The 23,302-nt window shown below is 41.2% G+C and overlaps 2 protein-coding genes and 1 long non-coding RNA gene across 5 annotated transcripts; 2 read left to right on the top strand and 1 right to left on the bottom strand.

The window, feature by feature from the left end:
- Positions 1–5,439: 5,439 nt before the first annotated feature.
- LOC135341480 (uncharacterized) lies at positions 5,440–9,150 on the top strand. Of its 3 annotated transcripts, XM_064538071.1 has the most exons (8): positions 5,440–5,996; positions 6,049–6,339; positions 6,392–6,592; positions 6,666–7,081; positions 7,190–7,391; positions 7,441–8,458; positions 8,690–8,765; positions 8,817–9,150. In XM_064538071.1, the coding sequence occupies exons 4-6, from the start codon at positions 6,749–6,751 to the stop codon at positions 7,896–7,898; spliced, it is 993 nt and encodes a 330-aa protein (XP_064394141.1). In that variant the 5' UTR covers positions 5,440–5,996; positions 6,049–6,339; positions 6,392–6,592; positions 6,666–6,748; the 3' UTR covers positions 7,899–8,458; positions 8,690–8,765; positions 8,817–9,150. The 3 variants fall into 3 exon arrangements, with proteins under 3 accessions (XP_064394141.1, XP_064394132.1, XP_064394124.1); XM_064538062.1 differs by having other exon boundaries at positions 5,440–5,921; positions 7,441–8,765; XM_064538054.1 differs by having other exon boundaries at positions 7,441–8,765.
- A 327-nt stretch (positions 9,151–9,477) lies between these two features.
- On the top strand, positions 9,478–22,843 carry LOC135340844 (bifunctional heparan sulfate N-deacetylase/N-sulfotransferase 1-like). The gene is made up of 20 exons (XM_064537257.1): positions 9,478–9,594; positions 11,760–12,144; positions 12,433–12,602; positions 12,935–13,005; positions 13,271–13,439; positions 13,672–14,196; positions 14,321–14,443; positions 14,992–15,108; positions 15,350–15,535; positions 15,967–16,095; positions 16,576–16,758; positions 17,790–17,886; positions 18,064–18,190; positions 19,366–19,455; positions 19,856–19,934; positions 20,059–20,210; positions 20,535–20,669; positions 21,128–22,161; positions 22,257–22,521; positions 22,620–22,843. The coding sequence occupies exons 2-18, from the start codon at positions 11,859–11,861 to the stop codon at positions 21,339–21,341; spliced, it is 2,853 nt and encodes a 950-aa protein (XP_064393327.1). The 5' UTR covers positions 9,478–9,594; positions 11,760–11,858; the 3' UTR covers positions 21,342–22,161; positions 22,257–22,521; positions 22,620–22,843.
- On the bottom strand, positions 15,218–16,134 carry LOC135341923 (uncharacterized). The gene is made up of 2 exons (XR_010396692.1): positions 16,003–16,134; positions 15,218–15,435 (listed from the first exon to the last, which is right to left on the bottom strand). It is a non-coding gene; the product is annotated as an uncharacterized LOC135341923 (long non-coding RNA).
- Positions 22,844–23,302: the final 459 nt, after the last annotated feature.

Raw genomic sequence — 23,302 nt, 5'->3', positions numbered from 1 at the left:
AGCATATTATCTAATATTTGTGGCAGTAACTAAAAAATATACACGATCTGTTACATGCACTATAATTATATAGCTGCATGAGTTAAAAGGAGGATTAGCAAATCAGATTTTTATCTCAGAAGTCACAGTGAAAATAAAGTCTTTGAGTCTCCTGGCAACACTGCCCCTTTCATAAGCGTACACTTCTTCATTAAGGATAGCACTTTGCTTAGAGGTGAACATTGTAATATCAGCTTTGTTCCATTGAGACCACAAGAATCGAGAATCATACTTTTTGGCGTTAAAGTAAAACATCCCAAAACCAATAACAACTTCTCCATTAAGAGTTTGATCACAAACAAGGACTTGAAAGTTCCCACTAAAAGTGACATTCATGGTGACCGACATATTGTGAAAGATTTTCACTGATCGGTCACTCGCAGGTAGCTTTCCCAGAGCTTCGATTGCAGTCTTTGCCAAGGCAATCCCAGTCGGGGTAGACACATCCTTCAAAGTGCTGAGGGCTATTTCTTCCATTGTGAATGTATTAGCGTCGACCTTTTGCTTGCTCTCAAAGGATTGAACAACAAAGCCTACATTATTGAGAATACGGACATATGCTTTATACCACTTGTCAGGATTCTTCAAAGGATTCGCTTCAAAATTCGCAGCAGACTGGACAAGCAGAGTTACATTCCGGACATCTTCTCTGGCTTGAGTAGAAACGCTCGTTGTAAATACAATGATGGAATCACCCACTACAAAGGCTTCATTTTTTCCGTAGCCTTCAAGAAGAGGAATTGCAAAGGTTGAGATAGACAGGAAGCATTGAACGACTGTTAGACAAAAGGCAATCTTGGGAATGGTGGAGACTGCCATGGCTGAAATTGTCTGGTAGTGTGAAGGATCGTCAAATTAATTGTTGAATTGGAAAGTCAACGAGTTAAAAGATGAGGTGTATTACTGCTGGAGTGCTTGATGCTCACATTGCTCTATTTATGCATTGCAATAGTTATAATTGTGTATACCGTTGAGTACGCCAATGTGGTTTGCGCATGCGCATTAATTTTTAGAGGCTAGGCGGGCGACAGCCGCTCGCGTGTCGCCGCATGTACGCTTTGATACTCGGCATGTTAGAGGGGACATCGGCTCACAGAGCCTGGACGGTCGAACTTAAATCTAGCTTTCTTGTGTGTCAACCATTAGGACGTCTTTACCAGATTGAATGCACACTGATAGACCTAGCTTTCTTCATATGTGACGATTATTGGTCATAATCATATTTAATAACAGCGATATCGACAACAAATCCCAGACTTTAGAGCAGGTTAGTATATCTTTTGGGCATGGGGTATAACATTTGATTTGATGATAATATTGGTACTTAGGTATAGGTTAAGGCTGTTTTTTTCTTGAAATTGAAGAAAACATATACTACAAAAAACTACCATTTTTTGTAAAAAATCTTGTCAATTACACATTATTTTTTCCAAAATGTACAACAATGTATTGTAAACATGAATACCTTTCATCTGATAACATTATTACCATGGTTACTATCTTAGTATGTGCGTTAACTGTGACCAAATATGACTTACCTTAACAATAGTTTTGAATACGCTGCCTCCAATACCAAGTTTTAGAAAGCTATATTGGTATCAAAAGAAAGCTCTTAGTGAGATCTACTAGAAACAAGGTGGATATTTGGTATGAACTCATTCTAGCTCTGATTACAGCAAAATTATTGAAAAAAATGCTAAAAAAAGGTGAAAATTTATGATTTGTATGCCTACTGTACAAAATACGTGATAGCAGCCCTAAATATCCACTTGGTTTCTATTACACTGTAGTAAGAGCTTTCTTTTGATACTAAGATTGTACCATGAAAGTGATTATTGGAGGCAGCGTTCTTTGGTTTAAGTAAATAGCAAGTTAACGTACGCAACAAGGCAGTAACCATGGCAACGATGTTATCATCCTGATCCATTTTACGTATATAATATGAATCCCGAATATAAAGGTACATATTGAAACCATTACACAATGACAACGAATGGATTGCAATGCACCCTCATTTATGGCCCATATTTATGCGGAAACGGCCTTAACCAACCTGAGTAGTGTGGTTTTGTATAATATAATAATTACACCTTTAGGCAATCTGTTGCTTGGCACAAGCGAGGTATACGGTAGTGTGTTTGTGTGTCTGTGTGTGTGTGTGTAGACTGCTACAGCTGCTTGAAGTTGACCATGGATCAACTTTAGGCAACAAGTTATTGCCTACAATCTATGTTGCATGCAACTTGTTGCCTAAAGTTGAGGCAACAGATTGCCTGAAAGATCAAAAGATGTACTAAAAATGTGTCCAAACCACCATTTTTAAAGTCAGGGTACAAGTATTGTATGCAATGGGTTGCTTGCAAATTTGCAGGCAATTCGTTGCTTACAACCATTGTATTAGGCAACGAATTGCCTGAAAGTTTCCTGGTGTATAGGGTAGTCTCGCGCAGCCAGCCCCGGATGTTTTCTATATGAACGCTAGGTCAATAGCATGGGTCTGGTGAACTTCCTATGTAGAAGTTGTGTCGACACGCCGAAGATTTCTCGGCGTGTTAACCGCTGCGGTCAATTGGAGGCAAAAAGAAGGAAAAGAAGTTATGCAAAGCGGCCTCTTGTTGCCCAACTTGCTACAGTTTCCAGCTAAATGCAACTGACAATGTTGTAAGACTATCCCAGAAGATCACAGAAAGAGAGAGAAGTTTCATGGGTAGTTGCACAAAAGCAAGAGCTGAGTTGTAGATATTTAGCTTCAAGGATGTCTCCTACTAGACTATAATACATCTATACCTAAAACTAGCATTCTATATTCAAGTGGCAGTACTGCAAATAAGATTTGATTTGCATCGTTTGCTCTGAGAACTGAATCCATGCCATTGAGAACCTTGAAACATAACATGCCTGGTCAGTCTGGATATTTCTAGTGACTCTGAGAGTAGTTACTATAGCTTCTCTCCTTCTTGCATGTGTAGATCCATCCAGATTTGAGCACTGAGCACCAAGAACTCTCAACTACATGACTGTACTGCACTTGCAGAGCTGTGGTTTTCACATTATTGTAACCACACTGTGGTCATCAACCATGAATACACGCGAGGCCTAATCCACGTTGAATAAAATACACCTGCGAATTAGTTTTGTGTATGCACACATGCAGAGCGACCACAAATTGCATTTCTACAAAAAAAAGATATATAGCCTCGGTTCGTTCCAGGCTGATTTTTTTAAAAGAAGAACGAAGTTGAAAAACTAGCGTTATTTTAGAGAAAACTCGGCTGCATGCATGGACTAGAGAAGCAAGAAACACCCACACACATGCATTAACTCTCTAGAGGTGGACGTGACTATTCAGGAAACACCCACACACATTAACTCTCTAGAGGTGCACATGACTACATGTATTCTGCAAAAAGGGCAGGGTTTTCAGGTAAATGGCATTTAACTGCAGTTGCCTTGTAATTTACATAATCAATCAATAAAATTTATTTTAATGAAGTCTGACCAATGTACAGTGTGACAGGGCCGAGATAGGGGGGAAGTATATTGCCCTACCGTTGTTCAAAGTTTTATCCGCATACAAGAACAGCATGAAAAAAATTCAATGGCTGCCTTATAATGGCTATACAAAAACACTATGGGATTTAAAATGTTGATGTTTCTTCATTCTAGTAATTGTTCAGGTTATCACAATGAATTAGCATGCAGTGCACACATTAACTATAATTATACTGGCAATTAAGGCACAGAACACGACTAACTACAATTAAGTTCGATAGCAATCACAATTCAGATTTTAATTTCAGAAGTCAAGGTGAGTACTCTGTCTCCCAGCTTCTTGTTGAGAACGTCCCTCACGCTAGCATAAACGTCTTCATTAAGGACAATACTTTGCTTAGCAGTGAACATTGTAATATCAGCTTTGTTCCATTGAGGGCGTGCATGAAAACTCAGCATCCCAAAACCAATAGCTACCACCCCATTGTGTTGATCACAAAGGTCCCATTAGAAGTGAGATCTGCACTGATCGGTCACTCGCAGGTAGCTTTCCCAGAGCTTCGATTGCAGTCTTTGCCAGGGAATTCCCAGTCGGGGTAGTTATATCCTTAAAAGTGCTGAGGGCTATTTCTTCCATTGTGAACGTGTCAGCATTGACCATTTTCTTGTTCTCAAAGGAATGGACACCAAAGCCGACTTTACTCAGAAAAGTGTTGTATGTTATATACCACTCGTCAGCATTGTTCTCACGATCGATTTTCTTGTTAGCAACAGCTGGGCACTCAAAATTCCATTCCGGACATCTTCTCTGGCTTGAGTAGAAACGCTCGTTGTAAACACCACGATGGAACCACCCACAACAAAGGCTTCATTTCTTCTATCGCCTTCAAGAAGAGGAATTGCAAAGGTTGAGGTAGACAGGATGCATTGGCCAATCGTTAGATAAAGGACGATCTTGACAATGGTGGAGACTGCCATGGCTTTTAGCAGATGAACTGAAAGACTTGTTGTTGCTGATGTGTTGGTAATGGTTGGACTGATAAGTCCAATATCTATGGAGTGATCAGTGATGCTTCCAAGTACATGCAAACACTCTATTTATAGGCTTGTTATGTAGTACCAGTTGGCAGTTAATCCCCCTATTATAGACTTCCTGCATGTTGCATGCATGTTTGTGGTTGACACCCAGCCAGGAGTACCGCACTGGGGTTGGAGGTCTGACCGCGAATATTTTACCCATGAATGAAGCGACCTTTACCTGCAAGTGCAAACAGCAACCACAAAAATATTACCCACAAAATCTCTCAATATTGCTGAACCACGAATATTTTGTCCCCCGAAAATTACCCGGTGTCATAGGATAGAACCTCCGGGCGACAGTTTCTCCCCCGGAGCTGCGGTCTTAGGACAATGCCTCCCCCCCCGGTGGTTTTGTCCTACTCCTAGGACAGAATCCCCGCCCCCAGGATATATCATCCGGGTACATGTACCCTGTCAAAACCTGTCAAGGCTTTAGTATAATAAGCGTGCGCGTGCATGCGAAATGTATAGACTGTTAGCAATCAGAATGGCTAACTCAACAAGAGTATGAGGACATACTGCTGTACAAGACTGCTGCCAGGAATGCTGGCCAGAAGAAATACAGAGACGGGCTTTCCACTAATGACAAGAGAAGTATAAGAGACAAAGCTCAAAGATATGCTCTGCAGCAACAATGCTTATACCTGCCTGAGAAGGACAGCACTGGCATGCATAGAATGAGAAGAGTTGTGGTGAAGCAAGAGGAGAAAAGCAGGATACTAAACATGTGCCACGATGGACTGGATGGGATGTATTTTGGGAGAGACAATACCTATGGAAAGGTATATCATATCTTATAAAGTATAATTATATCTGTTTCATGCATGTAGGTTGCTCAGGGTTTCTACTGGAAAGGCCTACATGCTGACGTCATACAGCTCTGCAAGCACTGCGACAAATGCCAACGAACGAATCACCAACTGCAGAAGCCCAGAGCAGAACTACACCCCATCCCTGTGACAAAGGTCTGGTACAGAGTTGGTATTGACTTGGTAGGACCTCTACCTGAAACAAGCTCTGGAAACAAGTACATTATCACCCTTTCAGACTATTTCTCTAAGTGGCCTGAGGCTGCCCCACTCCCATCAAAATCAGCAGAAGGTGTAGCAAAATTTCTGTTTGACACATTTTGCAGGCATGGGTGGCCAAAAGTGATTCAATCAGACCAAGGAAGAGAGTTTGTCAACGAAATCAACACCCAACTTTTTCAGTTGACTGACATACAGCACTGCGTATCAAGTGCTTACCACCCACAAACAAATGGCCTTGATGAACGCTTCAACCAGACTCTAGTGAACACTCTCAAGAAGGTAATCGATTCTAGTACTGATGACTGGGATCAGCATCTCTCTGCTGCTCTTTATGCCTATCGCATATCAAAACAGGTAAAATTTTAATTATTATATCATGCATGCATATGTTATTTTTTGATTGTAGGCGTCATCAAAGTACACACCCTTTTTCCTAATGTTCAATCGCCACCCGCGGAAAGCTGTTACTTTTGATATGGATCAACGAGATGGTGCCGACGCTATAGAAGATAGAGGAGATGCTGACCAATTGAGTGGAGAGGAGACTGAAAATGAAGAAGACGGAGAAGACATGGATGGAATTCTCCGAAGGTTGATGGAAATTCGTGACTGCTGTCACCTCAATGCCAAGGAGAACATTGCTGCTGCACAGCAAAAACAGAAGCAGCAGTATGACAACAAGCATAACTCTTTGAAGGTATTATTTTATATAGCAAACTTTAGCTTATTTTTTTCCATTTTTGTCGTAGAGTTATCCAGTTGGCAGCAGTGTCATGCTAAAGAATATGGCCAATTCTCATCGAATGGGAGGGAAAATGGACTGCACCTGGAAAGTCCATATATTGTCCATAAGATCCTTGACAAGGGTAGATACGAGTTGCAGTCTGGGAGCGGCAAAGTATTGAAAAAGTGTTACAATGGGGTACTGCTAAAGGAATACTACTCTCCAGGTAAAGTGTGGCTAGCAATAACCTCCTTCTGTCGTGTTCCTTGCTATATAATTATGATTAAAACATTTTACAGAAACCAACGATGAAGAAAACACTCTTCCTGGCTCTGAAGACAACCACTCTTCTCCAGTCAAATCACCTCCTAAGAATAAACGAATGCCTGACGTACCCTCTCAAAATCCTGACCTACCCTCTCAAAAGCCTGACCTACCCTCTCAAAAGCCTGATATACCCTCTCAAAAGCCTGATGTACCCTCTCAAAAGCCTGATATACCCTCTCAAAAGCCTGATGTACCCTTTCAAAAGCCTGACCTACCCTCTCAAAAGCCTGATGTACCCTCTCAAAAGCCTGATGTACCCTCTCAAAAACCTGACCTACCCTCTCAAAAGCCTGACCTACCCTCTCAAAAGCAAGATAAGCGTGATAAGCGTCCTCTTGACACAAAAGATCCTTGCAAGTCACCTCCTAGGAAGAAACAAAAGAGTCAGGTAATAATATATAATTATCATAACATGTCTATTTTCTTGGTAGAATATTCTGTATAAGCTGTGTATATATCTTGTACAATTCTTAGACTTCTGTGTATATGATTATAGGGAACGATGTGGCTGAAGACCCTAGATCTAAACCTCTTTGACAAACAAGTGTTGAGAGCAATAGGTGGTATGCTCTCCGACAAGCATATGCGTGCAGCCCACCAGTTATTATCGATGCAATTCCTTAAGTTTAAAGGCTGCTATAATACTCTCTTGGCCCAATTAAAGGCATTTCCACCAGTTTCCAATAATCAAGGCCCAGGTAAGACAACGTTTATGTAATTATGATAATTTTACTTGTACACATGCAGCTGTGCAAATCTTCTTTGTTGAAGAACGACAGCACTGGATTGCCACTTCTCTGTTTAAGGGTGAACTGTATTTGTACGACAGCTGCTTCAATGGAACGCTTTCCCCAAGTACTGAGCTCCAGATAGCACAAGTGTATAGCCCATTAATTCAATGCAATGGGCTGTTGATTTCTGTGGTGGCTCTCCAGCAGCAAGAGGGTGCTAACAACTGCGGACTATTTAGCATTGCTGCTGCATATCACGCTGCTATGAACGATAATGTGGATTCTCTAGTGTTTGATGAGGCCAAAATGAGAGCACATCTCATTAAGTGCTTTGAGAAGGGCAAACTCTCACGGTTCCCTCGCACAAAGAAAGCGATGCCCAAAAGACCAACACCACAAACCATTGCCATTACAATATACTGCATGTGCAAGAGACCGGACTCTTTTGAGGATATGGTCATGTGTGACAAATGAAGTGAGTGGTATCACTATCGCTGTGCCAAAATTCGCAAAGAACCAGTAGGTAATTGGTTTTGTTCTGGTTGCATCACTTTATGATTTGTGCACTTTTGGTTATATTTATTGTACTTCTTTCTCTTGCATTGTTGTATATATTGAGTATTGAGATCTATAACATAATAGATACAGAATCTATTGCATCTAGTTAGGCTTTGTCTATGGCTGTTTACTTCGTAGCCTAGACTAGTCCTCTCAGATTACCTGTGGACTGACTTTCACTAGCCTCGATCCCAGGCCGAGTTTTCGCTTTTATAACGGTTAGGCAAACAACTGGGCCTGGTACTAGTTGTCTGCGCATGCGTCAGTCGTTTGTCAGATTCTGACGAATGGATATTCTCGTTCACTTTCGTGCCATTTATATTCGTGTACTATCGTGTACTAGAAGTCAGTTCCCGTTTTATCATTATTGGAATCGATTGGAATGGCTCTTAGCTGAAGCTTCTCTCTTCTCTGAAGCTTATTCTGAAGACTGAACAACAAGGGAAGAGGTATAAAGCTTTGTCAAGCTTGTTAAGGTCAGATATTTTTGTGTGGGCCCTATGGCCGGCTATGCTATCAAGTCTTGTTCATGTTTGGCAAGAATGTAGGTAGACTATAGTTTCATCATTAATATGGTGGATCAAGTGAAGAGTGTGAGCTAGAGAACTTGGTGCTGCCATCATCAGCTCGTCGACAATGACACTATAACCGAGAAATTTAATATGTATAGATCTACACGTATTTAAAATGTCTACTTCTCTGTACAGGAGCAATGGCTAATATCCAGCTATCCCAACAGTGCTCCTCTTGGCTATACTAACGGACGAGACTGGACAGTTTGAGGTAAGGGTTTAACCGTCTTTGGTTTCTTTTAATATTGTCCTATACTCACAGACACAGGACTGGAGTATGACCTGCTCATTCGAGCGTTGCTGGGTAGCTCAGAGACATCAAGAGAATCTACGTTTTCTCAAGCAATGAGTTACGAGTTGGGGCCTAGAATCAGAGAAGTCCAGCAGCCTGCTAAATCTTTTTGAAACGTAATTTGAAGGCATTCAATCATCCTGAAGTTGCCCTGGGTCACTGTAATTGTGCTGCAGCACAACTGGCAACTCCCCAGGCCTTTGTGAAGCAGCTCCCTATGTGCATCTTTTGTGTACTCACTCTGTGCATTTTCTGTGTACAAATTTGGATTATTGATTTATTAAATATTTTTGCCGACCACAAATATACAATGAAAATTTGACGCATGCGCAGACAACTAGTACCAGGCCCAGTTGTTCGCCTAACCGTTATAAAAGCGAAAACTCGGCCTGGGATCGAGGCTAGACTTTCACCTGCACCGCAGAATGGGGGAGCTCTGGTCCTGGGGTAGGAGCTTTTGTCCTAGGACAGAAACTCCGGGGGGAGGATTTATCCTAAGGACGGAACCCCCCCCCGGAGCTCCTGTCCTGGGGGAGGCCGTGTCCTGTGACACCGGTACATTTAAAATTTAGGCCACACCTTAATGTAGTATTAGCCGCCGCCTATTGGATCGAGTAGTGTATATAAAACAGATTATAAGAAGTCTGTGGACACCAAGGGAGTACACTGCACTGTACAGTTGATGGATTGAGTGTGTACAGTTTATTTTATTGAGTGGACAAAGATTGCCCAGAAGAGAAGTGTTTTGGTAAGATTGATGATCAGAGTGTACTCTATACTAGCACTATGTACCAGTACAGTGTATCATGATGACATTTACTGTATACACACACATGCGCATATGCATACACACACACAATATTTTTTTAGAGTTTCAGTGTAACTAAATTTAATTGGAGTTTAGGTTGGTAGAATACCGAGTCCAACCTGGTGTACGTGTAATAGCAGTCATTAATAATTTATTTACTCTTAGAAAGACTGATCTATATTGAGTGCCGGGCATGGTCCTTATCAATGGGTTTCATTAGCAAGCAAGATATTAATATATATACGTAAGCATGTATATACACTAGCTTGTCAAAGTAATGCCCCTCATCCCTACCGGGATAAGTAGGGATTAGACCAATCACATGGTTTAATCCCCTTACCTTTGGGCATGTTATTTGGGCTAGGTCTAATCCCCTGGTATTCCAAGTACACAGGGGTTATGTGGGAATTCGACCTGTATCTAACTCTAAGCGATCCTCTAGGTAGAAAATAATTAACCTATCCCCAGTAGGGAGGGGTGGTAGGGATTAGTTTGACAAGTGCAATGCCAAGAGAGAAACGGAATGTTTGATTCCATTGTACTGAAGACTAGTCTCAAAGATCTGAGAGAAGTATGGTACAAATCAACCTATCCCCAGTAGGGAGGGGGGAGGGGGATTAGTTTGACAAGTGCAATGCCAAGAGAGAACCGGAATGTTTGATGTACTGACTACAAAGATCTGAGAGAAGTATGGTCAGTTATTGATAGTGCCACTTGACCACGATGGTTGGTATTGCACTGTGCTGAGGGATTGAGGGTGAAGTGGATAGGGTTTCTCTGCTTACATTGTGGTACAATGTGGTCAATTTCGGTCAATCACGGTTATCTGGGGGTGATTCATTTGCTGACAAAATGCTGATAGAGGTAGTCAGTAGTATCCCCATTTGCTGACAAAATGCTTAGTTTTCTGGTAGTCAGAGGATCCCAAGCTGGTGGCCTGGTTAGGAGTCATTGAGTTTAAAAATTCAGATGAGTGCATGGTCCTCAATGGGTTTCAGTGAGCGAGATAATATAATGTAAGCGCAATGCAAGTGCAATGCAGCCAAGACAAAAACTGAACATTTGGTTCGGTTCCATTGTACTTAAAAAATAGTCTTTAAGAAGTGCACTGACTGCTGCACAAAGATCTGGGAGAAGTGTGTGGTACAAGTGTAAGTTGTTAGGTAGTATTGAGGGTGGAGTGGATAGGGTTTCTCTGGGTACATTGTGGTCATCTTTGGTCAATCAGTTTATCTGGGGGTGATTCATTTGCTGACGAAATGCTGATGGAGTTAGTCAGTAGTATGGCAGTGCCTACTCAGCATTTGAAGTGCCTTAATTGCATGTACTCTTCTGGTGTCCTAAGGAAGTTCTTTTAAATTCTGCTTATTTTTACTCACATACACCCACAGGCATTATTCATCATGGGTCTATAGTCAATATTTACCAAATTTTAGTGCTGTTTAATTGGCTGACTGAAGTATTCAGTTACCTTGTTGCCACGCACTTAACTGTCTGACTGTGAGGAATGTGTGTCTTCCAGTTATTCTTGAGCCTTGTGCTATAGCTGCTGTTTTAAAGTAGTCAGTACATATCCAGTATAGACTCCTCTAAAGAACCAGCATATGCCTGAGGTTGCTTAGATATGGTTTCTGTTTAGCCAGAGGTATTAATACCTAATGTTTTATAAAGGCCTGAAGGCATTGGCAAGTATGATTCATCAATTGCAAGGTCTATTAATGACATAATTACCCTTTACTGCACGGTGTATACAGTTGATCATTGCAGAGACTGCTTCAGTCCTTGTGAAAAAATGCTGTTGATTAATTATAGTTTACTGGTATGTGTATTGACTGCAACAGATACGTTAGTGTGCATACTGCATAGTCACTGTGTCTGCTCTAATGCAAATAAGTCTGACTATTAATTGAGTCTATAATTAAATTTATACAATGGAGTACACTTTCTTGTACTGACTGTATTCTGTAACTATGCACGTGGGTGTAGTGCATGTAGGCACTCTAATTGCTTGTTAACAGCTAATGTACACTAATTCAGTCTATCACATGGGAATATGGTTAGTTTAGACAATTCATTTGGCAACTATAATTATTCTCCCCCTGCAGGTATTCTCTTCTGAAGATATTTAATGAAGCTACACTGAAGAATCCTGAAATGCGCAACCAAGGGACAATACTGACATTAGCATATAGTGATCAGTCAAAATGGGGCAGTTTTTACGACTTGTGCTCCAGTTCCTAAGATGTCGAATGAGCCATCGCAAGATATGTATTTTTTTACTGCTAATATCATTATTATTTATTTTTGTGCTCATCAACAAGAATCATTATCACAGCAGTGACCTAGTACCGTTTGAATATTCAGAGAAAACTACTAAATTGCGTACCCTCAAGGAATCAGTTGTTCAATCAAATGCCACCATTCGTAACATCATTGAGACGCCCTTTTCGTTACAGCCAACAACCACACTACCCAAGGCATTTGCTTCAAGTAAGTGGTAGCAAGTATATACTGATAGCGTAGACATGGTGCAGTTTCGTGATCAGTTTGAGTATACCTGAGAGCCCCCCCAATCTTTTCATTTTCGAAAATTGAAACTGTTCATTCATTTCTCGTACACATCTGAGCTCCCCTTTTTTTGTCATCCCAGTCCAGCTGTAGACATTATTTATTTCGGATAGACACAGGATCAAGGCATCAATTGAACTTTCTGTGGCTTAATTATCTGTTGATGGTCATGATACATTTCTGAAACATATATAATTTTCTCTCGTACAGCTAAAGCTCCCCGACAAACCAATCAGGTTCAAGGACGAGTATTACTGATGTATGACTTCATCTCTACCCACACTGCCAAAGGGTTAAAGGTCATTCTGGACTCTCTCCGTGTGCCTGTGGACACGTACAAGTATCGCCTGGAACAAACCATCAGCTTGACTGAAGAAAAGGTGAGTGATTGCATGGATATTTACAATCCATAATGAGAGAGTTTTAACCAATGAATGTTTCAGCCAAAAAAACATATACAGCAACGGCATAAAATGTTGTTATACAATGTAGTTAGTACATGGGCATGAGGTATCTACAGTGTATGTGTATGAATGTGTATGGATGAGGGACACTATAACCATATAGATACCGAATTAGGCCTCTTGTAGAATTAATTGTTCAGGAGTTGCATGGTGTTGGGTGTTGTATCTGCTCTACACACGCACGCACACACACACACACACACACACACACACACACACACACACACACGCACACACACACTGTGTAGGATACTGCTTCTCGACCTATAGGGAAATATTCTCTTCTGATATTCGCTGACCACATCAGTTTCTTTCACAAGTGAGTTCGGATCACTCGATTGTTGGTGTAGACAGATAGTCATACAATCTCGTACTGTTTACCCTGCATGGTTCATAACTAAGCATGCAGGGTAAACATGTTTTGGGAGGTAGGTTCTACAGTGTTAAAATTTTCTATTTATTTTAGGCATACTGTAATACGGTAATTATACACCTTCCATCACAAATATTGCTCAACATGTTCAACTGTTACAGCTTATTAATGAAATGGCATTCTACACACTCACAATTTCTCGTTGTCGTAGATGGACTCCGAAAGTACGTGACCGTTTTACTAACTATTCCCGACAATTCAACGTGACAACCATTTTTATACCTCAAGATGGACGAGACTTGAAAGACCGCCACTATCATCACCTATTCAGTTACAAGGGCCACTCCTCCCTGCCTCTAACACCGACTACAGTTGACCAGGTATATCCAGTGCATGCGCAAGCCCACGTTTTATTCATAATTATATATACATGGCAATGCACCACCAAGGTGCTTATCTTAAGTTGACTGTGTAGCTGTCATTTGAGAGATACGTAACTGGCTATAATGTTATTATGAGAAGCCTTTTTGCATAGTATTACATTTTTCCCACACCCTAATCGTCTTTGTCCTTCACATTAATTTAGATGTAACTAACTACACACTCCCACAGGTACACATCTCCACCAAACTCAATCTCCACTACTCCAAGAACAACTTGCTGCTTCCTAAATCGCTTATTGCCAAAAGTGGCGTCTGGCATACCTTCCCAACATTGGCATCTGCAGAGATTCAAAACCACATATTTAAGCTTGTCAATCGCACAAACTGCACGGGGCCACACCCAAGAAACCACCGCTGCAATCTGCCGTCACAACTCGATCACCTTATTAACAGGACACAATTTTCTGCCTCGAATTTTGAAGAAATGTGTACTTGGATTTACACCGATTCTCAAGGGTCAATAAATAAGTCACCTTGCATTTTGAATGAACAGGTTACGGAGGGTGGGCCTCAGATTTTTTTTATTGGAACACCAATAAATTTTTGGCTGACAAAAATTTTATTGATGGATTTATTGAGGTTGTTTTCTCGAACGAGAGTTTTGAGGTTTGATAGGAAACGATCGATTTTAATCGACATTGATGATATCTTTGTGGCTCCAGAGGGATTGAAAATGAACAAAAATGATGTACAGGTGCGTAAAAATGTCATCGTAACCATTAACATGTACATGTAGCACGTACCACCGTGTGAAAGCACACAAAGTTTGCGTGCATGCATTGATGTTGTGCACTTTACTTTATTACCGTTCACTGCAGGCACTCGTTCAGACTCAGGAGAAACTGCGTAGTTTTGTTCCTGGACTAACGTTTAATCTTGGTTTCTGTGGGGCATATTACAAGAGAGGCACCCCAGCGGAGGTAGAGGGGAGTCATGAGCTTGTGAGTATGTGTGGAGGTAGAGGGGAGTCATGAGCTTGTGAGTATGTGTGGAGGTAGAGGGGAGTCACGTGATTGTGAGTGTGTGTGGAGGGGGAGGGGAGTCACGAGATTGTGAGCGTGTGTGGAGGGGGAGGGAAGTCACGAGCTTGTGAGTATGTGTGGAGGGGGAGGGAAGTCACGAGCTTGTGAGTGTGTGTGGAGGGGGAGGGAAGTCACGAGCTTGTGATTGTTTGTGTGGAGGGGGAGATTCTCATACGTTTGTGACCAATTGTTCCTCACGAAGCAGTTACTATAATTGCATTTGGCCAGCGGCTAATTGCAACTTGTGTTTTATATCATGATGACCCTGTTCCAAATTATGCCTCGAGACATCATGACTGTGTAATAACAAGGGCACATTGATCAAGTACCCTGATATACATGTATACGCTATTAAATTGGTAATAAGGAATAATTATATAGCACGTACAGTACTATAGGGACTATGATTGTTACCACCTTGACAACATACTATATTATGAGTGTACGATCTTGCCACACCCATGCAGGTCCGCCGGTCCAACAACTTTCAGTGGTTTGGTCACATCTTTAACCACCTTCAACCCCACCTACTGCCATTGGCTAATCTCACTACGCTCATGACCCAAAGCAAACAGTTCGCTCAAGTGAGTGTGTGTGTGGGAGGGTTACACTTACTGAGTGCGTGTGCAATCATTTGGTGCTCTTGGTTAGCCCAAGGAATATACGTATAGGCTCTATACATGTGGTAATGAATCACTGCACCAGGACAACTATTGCCATCCCTATCGAGATTGAAAATTTGCAGTCTGTACAATGTCAAGCAGAGACTACATAGAAGTCATACATACTAGTAGCTGTTCAGTGTACTGTTTCTCCCCTTCTCAGAATACCTCCATTGCTGTGGGGCATGGTTACTCAGTGTCTCCCCACCACTCGGGCGTGTACCCGGTCTACCCACCTCTGTACGAGACCTGGGGGCGGATATGGAATATTACTATGACAACCACGGAGGAATACCCGAATATCTATCCTGAGCATTTGAGGAGAGGTTTCATACATCGTGGAATCATGGTAGGCATGCGATAACTTGATAATTATATTTCTCAAATACTGCGTACATGTATGTCATACCATAAGAATACGTATGTAGTTATAAATAATTGCGATCGACACTTCATTTACATAGTTGCGATTCAGCCTCTAGTTTCAAGCAGGCAGGCTTTCTTCAGTGCTTTCGCTGCGATTCATTCATGGAAGAACCTCGTTCTATACTCAAATTTGAAACCTGGCCGTCTCACACTATTGTATTGATTTTTGATTTGATAGAAGCTCTAGCCTCTATTCCAAGCCGCAAGGAAGGCCTGGGATCGAGGCTAGTAGAGCTCCTACTTTCGTTATTGCCCTAAAGTCGAGCTATGGGTCCTCAAAATTGTACACCAATAATTTCTGAACATGCATGTACTATGTACAACTGAGCTTAATACTCATAACCTCCTCTTTAGGTGCTCCCCAGACAGACATGCAGGTTGTTCACTCACACAATATCCTACGAAACGTTCCCCGGAGGTAAAGAAGCGTTTCATGAAGCTGGCAATGGTGGGACCGTCTTCAACACCCTCCTCTTTAATCCAGTAGGTGCATTGATGATGCTTGATATTGTGTAGGGTGCTACACACTGCTGTGTGTATGGAAATGGTGGCCATGTAGACTGTCATGTTTGTGTGAGAGTAAACGATGGTACTCAACGGAACAACCCATACCCATTCAGTATGAGGCCTAACATTATTCCTTTCAATACTACAAATTATGGCATGTAGCTCAATAGTAAATGGATGGTACATACACGTATACAAGTCTCTATCTGAATTGAATGTGTCTTTAAACAAATCGTCTGAATTGTGCGCGTGACAAATTAATCGTCTCTTTTGGCATCATGTCAAGTATCAGCCCTCTAGCTATTAAATTGTTCATTAATATGACACACACACACACACACACACACACACACACACACACACACACACACACACACACACACACACACACACACACATACACACACACACACACACACACACACACACCACATACACACACAAAACCTACCACAGATCTCCATTTTTATGACGCACGTCACCAATTATGCCACAGACCGACTCGCTTTGCAACTGTTCTCGGATCTTTTCCAATTTACTCGCACCTGGACCAATCTGGAGCTAACAACTGATCGACCTTTGAACCTCGGGAAACGCTACTTTGATATCTTTCCAGAAGATAAAACACCAATTTGGGGGGTAGGTTTCCCATTGTCGTTGTATTGAAACTCAGTACCCTACGTGTATATATTATCAAGCAGCTAGACCAACAGCGGCTATATAAATGAATAAAGAGTTGGCCTATATACTAGCGCTGTTTTGCAGCAGTGTAGAGGCGAGCTTCTTTGGCTTGGTTGTGATACCGAGGATAGTGCTAGTGGAGGGGGCTGTTCGAGCAGCAGTTACACTGAGTAGTATAGTGGGGTGTGGCTGTTTCTTCGCAGCAGTAAATGGGGTGGGGCTGTTTCTTTGCAGCATGCAGTAGAGGGGTGGGGCTGTTTTGCAGTGGTTTCAGCGTTGGAACTCCAACAATTTTGTGTCAAGCCATTCGTCTGTCATGCCAATCTTATACGCTGCATATACTGGCGTCTAGGAGAGAGAAGAGATGGAGCTGTGTCTAGAGTTGTCTTTGTCATCTTTTTGTGCAGTTTATATTGTGTTACTAAGACAGTGTTATGTTGCTATGCCCTCGGGATATAAACTAGTTATTACACGTGCACTCGGGATGCATGGAATATATTGCACTCAGCCCTCGGGGCTTACGCCCTCGTGCTTCAGTGCAATATATTCCATACATCCCTTGTGCCCGTGTTATAACTATAACATAAAGAGTTGGCCTATATACTAGCGCTGGTTAAACACTTCACAATATTATGGAGACTGCATATAAGCCCATTAACTTATAGAGGTGACCTAGCTGCCACCATAACAGTACATGGTGACCGTCTTCCACTGCCCGCATTCCTCCTCTTACAACTTTTAAAGATTGTCATTAAACAACCTCATTTCCATTGCACTTTACCTTGTTGTGACTACTAGCTTGTATCGCATCATTCCATTATCAATTTCTCCTGTACAGCTATTTGTACACACACCCTAGCTCAGCTTGTACAGCTATTTGTACATTTGTACACAGTCACACGTACGTGTGTACAGTAATAGTGAACCTGCTTGCTCATGCATGTGCAGTTGTACTGTCATTATCACTCACTCCCCTCACACACACACAGTCTCCGTGTGGTGACAAGAGACACATTGACATTTATCCCCCTTCAAAAAACTGTTCTCGGCTACCTTCACTGCTAATTCTTGGACCACAGAAAACAGGTGACACTTAACAGCACATGCATTGGTTTGGCCAGACATTTGTCCATGTATTGTAAGTGCTCAAAATTTATGCTTGACTTATAATTATGGTCAGGAAACGGTCGATATGATTCGTGCTATGTAAAATGTACATAGCCTGTGTACATTAAGTGCATACTGTTCACGTATCCATTTTAGGTACTACGGCTCTGTACACATTCCTGAAGGAGCACCCCCTGATATCAGCTAACAAGAACAACAAAGATCACTACGAGGAAGTCCAGTTCTTCAGCAATGAGACACTCTACAACTATGGAGTCGAGTGGTAAGTGAGCGTATACTGTATAACGGGAAATTTGGCGAGAATTTAATTTACTGAAGATTGCCAAATTACGAAAAGGCTGTAGCTTGTAGGTTTTCACGATTGTGCACAATAATATGCCATCTCAGCAATAACTTTCTGTTAATTATGGGTGTAGCTGTTCGTTCTGGGAGGTTATTTTCCATTGCTAAAGCTGATTGGGGGCTAGAAAGCTGCTCGTTACACAAAGTAGAGAGGTGGCCGTTTCTGAGAGGTTGCTTTACATTGAAGTCATTGTAGTTTCAATCTGCAACTGAGCTCTTGGCCGTTATTATAGCGTGTAGTTGCTCTTCGGAGGTGGTCGTTATAGTGGGTTCCACCTTAGTTACTGACTTCCCTTCCAGCTAGGTCATTTCCTCTTATAGTGTATTACTTACCAGATCAAAGGAACTTGTATGCTATCTTGTTACATGTACAAAGGGCTTGTTTGATATTGGTAGCACTGAAGTAGTATTGGTAACAACAGGAATGCATGCATGAATATTCATGCGCTCTTAGTAACAATTATAGGTACCAAGGTTCCACTGTACTGGCAGTATCGATCTAGATATCCTGTTATGCCACAGCCACCCGTCATGCATGCTAAACACTGTTAGTGATGCTGTATAAGTTACATGTAGGTGTTGTGCAACCCATGCCATACTTGTATGCTTCCGTGTATAATGCATGGTCAAATGAATTTCACTTCTTTCAATTAAAGGTCACATTTCACTACCTGTGTGATAACTATAATATAGATATAAAGGTAGTTATACTGACTACATTTCCAGGACATGCTCATGCATGCATGGTCCTCTGACAGTGTATCACTTTAGTCGGATCAAAGGAACTTGTACATTGTCTTGTTACATGTACATAGGGCTACACCAGTTAGCTCTAGTGATTGAAACCCTCAATTAACTTGTGAACATTTTCGAATCGATGTATGAAAGTTTGATGCTTATACACCTGAATATTGTTCAACCAACTTTGATAAGGCCAGTGGGGTGGGGCTATACATGTATGTAGGTACAGAGATGGCAACAACTTAAATTGTAAACCATGCATGCATCTCGTGGCCCCAATTAACGGTCGCTGTACCTTACATTGTATTAACAATACATGGTACCATACATTACACTGCTCTATTTCCCCTGTAGGTACATGGAACAGTTTCCTGTCCCCCACAACAACCAGGTCATATTCGAGAAGAGTGCTACATACTTCACCCACCCTCTGGCTCCCAAAAGGTCGGTCCCCCCCCCATGCAGATATGACACAAACATTCTTTATTGCTTTATTGTGCATACTGTATTGTTGAGATCACTTTATCAGTCTGTGCATCCTCCACTGAACATTACTTAGTGGCAGTTATGAAATACTTCCATCGTTAGTGCACAAAGCTGTTGTACACGTAGTGCTGTAATTTAAGGTATATGTATAAATTATTTGTACTACAAAATTAATTATGATATTGTGGTTGAGGTGAAGATCAAAGGGGAAGTCAATGATTTATCTAGCTTACACCGGCACAGTATAATCGTATTCATGGAGGCCGGGAGACAGGATGTGGAAAATTTAGCAACAACCACTTGTATCGGTTTAGGTGGTACATGTATCATATTCATAGATTGCTTTTTTCCCACTTAGAGTGAAAGCCCTCCTCCCTAACATCAAACTGGTGGTGATTCTGCTGGACCCGGTCAATAGAGCTTACTCCTGGTATCAGGTACTGTATACATGTATGCGCACTCATTTTTAAGGAAAAATTTACTATAGTATGTATTGAGGAATTTATTCCCTTTTTTATCCAAAGCAATAAAAAATTATTGTGTACATGCGCACACCCACAGCACATGCAGGCACACAACAGCCCTGTTGCTCTTAAGTACACATTCTCTGAAGTAATAGGAAGCAACAGTGCTTCTAATATCACTGATCGAGGATTGCTGTCACTACGGCAACATTGTTTGTCGCCGGGCCAGTACCAGAGGCACTTGAACTTGTAAGTGGTTTTCTCATGCAATCATGTGCTACATGTACATATACTCAATGTGTAGTTAATTGGCTTTCTGTAGAAGTTGAACAGACAAATCCTAGCTGTTTAGTGTGGTAACTCAATAAGCCCCGAACTTCCCTTGTGTGTTAGCAGGCTATTGTTGGTGTCCTAAGGGTGGCTGCATGGCTTCATTGTATGGTCTATACTAGCTTCTACAAGTATACAAAGTCCATGCATACATGTAATTATTCAACAGGGAGAGTACATTATGTACATGTATACCTACGAGCATATGGAACTCTCTGTACAATGTATCTCTCTGTCTTGCAGGTGGTTGGATCACTTTCTACCTGAGCAATTATTGCTGATTGACGGGGAAACACTTGCGATCAAACCATCCATTGTCATGGAAACAGTTCAGGAGTTCCTAAACCTAGAAATGCTTGACTACAATGAGATATTAAAGTGAGTTATTTCAGTTTATGTGGGCCGGTATACCCCAACTTTTACTTTTTACAAATTCATAATGTAGAATCACGGTATGTTAGGCTTATCAGCGGAGTACTCCTATTTTGGCTGTTATCCAATAGGGGGATAACAGTATAGGTCATACAGTATGCACTTATTGAAATAACCCACCCACACAATTGCAGTACTGTATAAGTACAGTTGTGCGTGCGTTTGTGTGTGTGTGTGTGTGCATGTGCATGTGCTAGTGTACATTCCATATGAGAGGGACAACATTCCTTGGTTGATGATCATGGTTGTGGTACATCGTTTACTTGGACCACACACACACGGTCATATGCATACTCCAGGTATATGAATTACTCGCACATAATTATGTACTGACATGTATTGAAGTGAGTTTAGTATAGCTACGTTAGCTTCTGCCACACACATGCACCTCACTCCTAACTAAGGTGGAACTCCGGTAAAGGTTTCTACTGCGTCAACAATCACTGTCTTGGTCCAAGTAAAGGCAGAAAGTATCCAGATATCGCCGTCGGTGACTTGAAGTTTTTGGAACAGTACTATAGAGTTGATAATGTAAAACTTGCACAGTTGCTACGTAGACATGTAAAAACCCCTATACCTGACTGGCTAACCACTCAATTGAGTGCCATTAGGTCTTAGCTCAAAGAGTATTATAACTTTTGTAAAACGACCAACCACCCTCTCAAAATTTTAATCATTTCCGGTAATCTATCATTATGATAGACCTTTGTACGTTTTTACTTTTTCTAAATTCTAATGTACACGTAGCTATGGGATCAGTAATAATTATTTTATTGATACATGTATTTCGATTGAATGTACAGCCTATTATGTAATAATAATTATTATGATCTGAATCATGCATGCATGACATTATAATACAACTTATGTTTATATAATGTCTTCTGTCGTAACAACGTAATAATGGTATAATTTCATTTTTTTATAAGGCACTTAGTGTACTGTAGGTGGACTGTCTCTGAGCTTTTACTAGTATATTCTATAAACTTCTTGTGTTACTTCCTGAGAGAAGATATGTGCATGCATACAAAGTTCATAGGTGTTGCAGTAACTGTTGCTCTATCTTGTGTTGTGTGCCATGGTTCAAACGGATTTCCAGAACCGTGCAACATTGCATGTAATAGCTATATACAACTCAGGAAGTTAGAACTTCCTTATAGGAAGTATATGTATAGGATTCTTAAACTTCCTTTTAGAAAAAAACCCATTCTACCTATATATCCTGTATTTCAGTCTATAAAAGAGGTGTCTGGGCTTAGTACATCATACAAACCAAGACAGCAATTCAATAATTAATCTACTCAAAACTTCAAGCAAGACAACTCCAAGCTCATTAAAATGGCCACCACTGTAAATCTCATCAGAAATGTACTGACCAGTCAGTACCTTACCCATAACGGAAGCTCTGTGGCAGTTCATTATTTGAAGAATCATTCAAGTAAGATACATTTAATGCAAAATACAATTATCATTATAGACTAATTACTGACATGTCTATTTAAATAAGGTTTTACAATTGCCATTCTCCTGCAGACAACTTCCACCTCTATGACGATGGACCTCTTCGCAGACTGCAAGTGTTCAGTGACAGCAACAAGAAGATATCTCACGTTCCAGCTGGAGGCTGTTCCCAAGGCCTGACCACGAACCCCAGTGGATCCATGGTTATGTAACCCCTAATTCTAGTGTGGGTGTGAAACTGTTTGTGAAGGACGGCAGTGGAAACAGATACTACCTGAGGGTCAACATAGCTCAGAGCAGCAATGTTGAGCTCGTCTGTCAGAGCCACGTCGATAATGTAAGTTGACTTCATTCGACAAAATCCCTATTTAGTCGTCCTGATTTATGTTCAATACAACGACATGTTTTTTCATTCTGATTTCTTATCGATTATAGGCACAGTACAATCCCTTTCTGAGGCAAGAATTGGAGTTTGATCTGGTTACAGTTGACATCAATGACTTGTAAACTCTGAACACATTATACATAGAAGTGGCGACAATCATGCAGTCTATCACTTATTACAACAATAATTTTATTTATTACAACTTTCCTATGCTTCACCATCATGTATAGATCATAATTAATTTCTTTTTGGCTATAATTATTATACTGAGAAACATTGATACTCAAATCAAACTGCATGCTCTGTACAAACGGTGCAACATGTACCCTGCATGGTATTCCTGTGTGAATCATCATACAGCAAAATGAAATACAATTATTGCAGTGGGGTGGCTCCAGAGGCTGGAGCCCCCCCTTGTTGCAGAAAGCAATGTTTAGCTTGAACTGTTGAGCTAGCTTAGCTACAGCATGCTGGCTGCAAATTACGTGATTATTTCAATGATGGGCTAAGTTTTAAAATGTGTATGTGCAAAGTGATACGTGTAGATCTATACCACAGAGATAATGATTGCTCTATATATGAGTCTAGTCTCGAATTCCAGCCTCTTTCAGTCTTTGCAAGAATACGAAGTTGGGGAGGGCGTGGCCAGACTACTATGAGCCCCCCCTTGCAAAAAACCTTCGCACGCCACTGTATTGTATACTATAGTACTTATGGTAAAACCCAATTCCTG

This window comes from Halichondria panicea, chromosome 1 (genome assembly GCF_963675165.1).
Source record: "Halichondria panicea chromosome 1, odHalPani1.1, whole genome shotgun sequence".
Lineage (NCBI taxonomy): Eukaryota > Metazoa > Porifera > Demospongiae > Suberitida > Halichondriidae > Halichondria > Halichondria panicea.
Note: the sequence above shows the minus strand (reverse complement) of the source record. Positions and strands in the feature narration are given on the sequence as shown.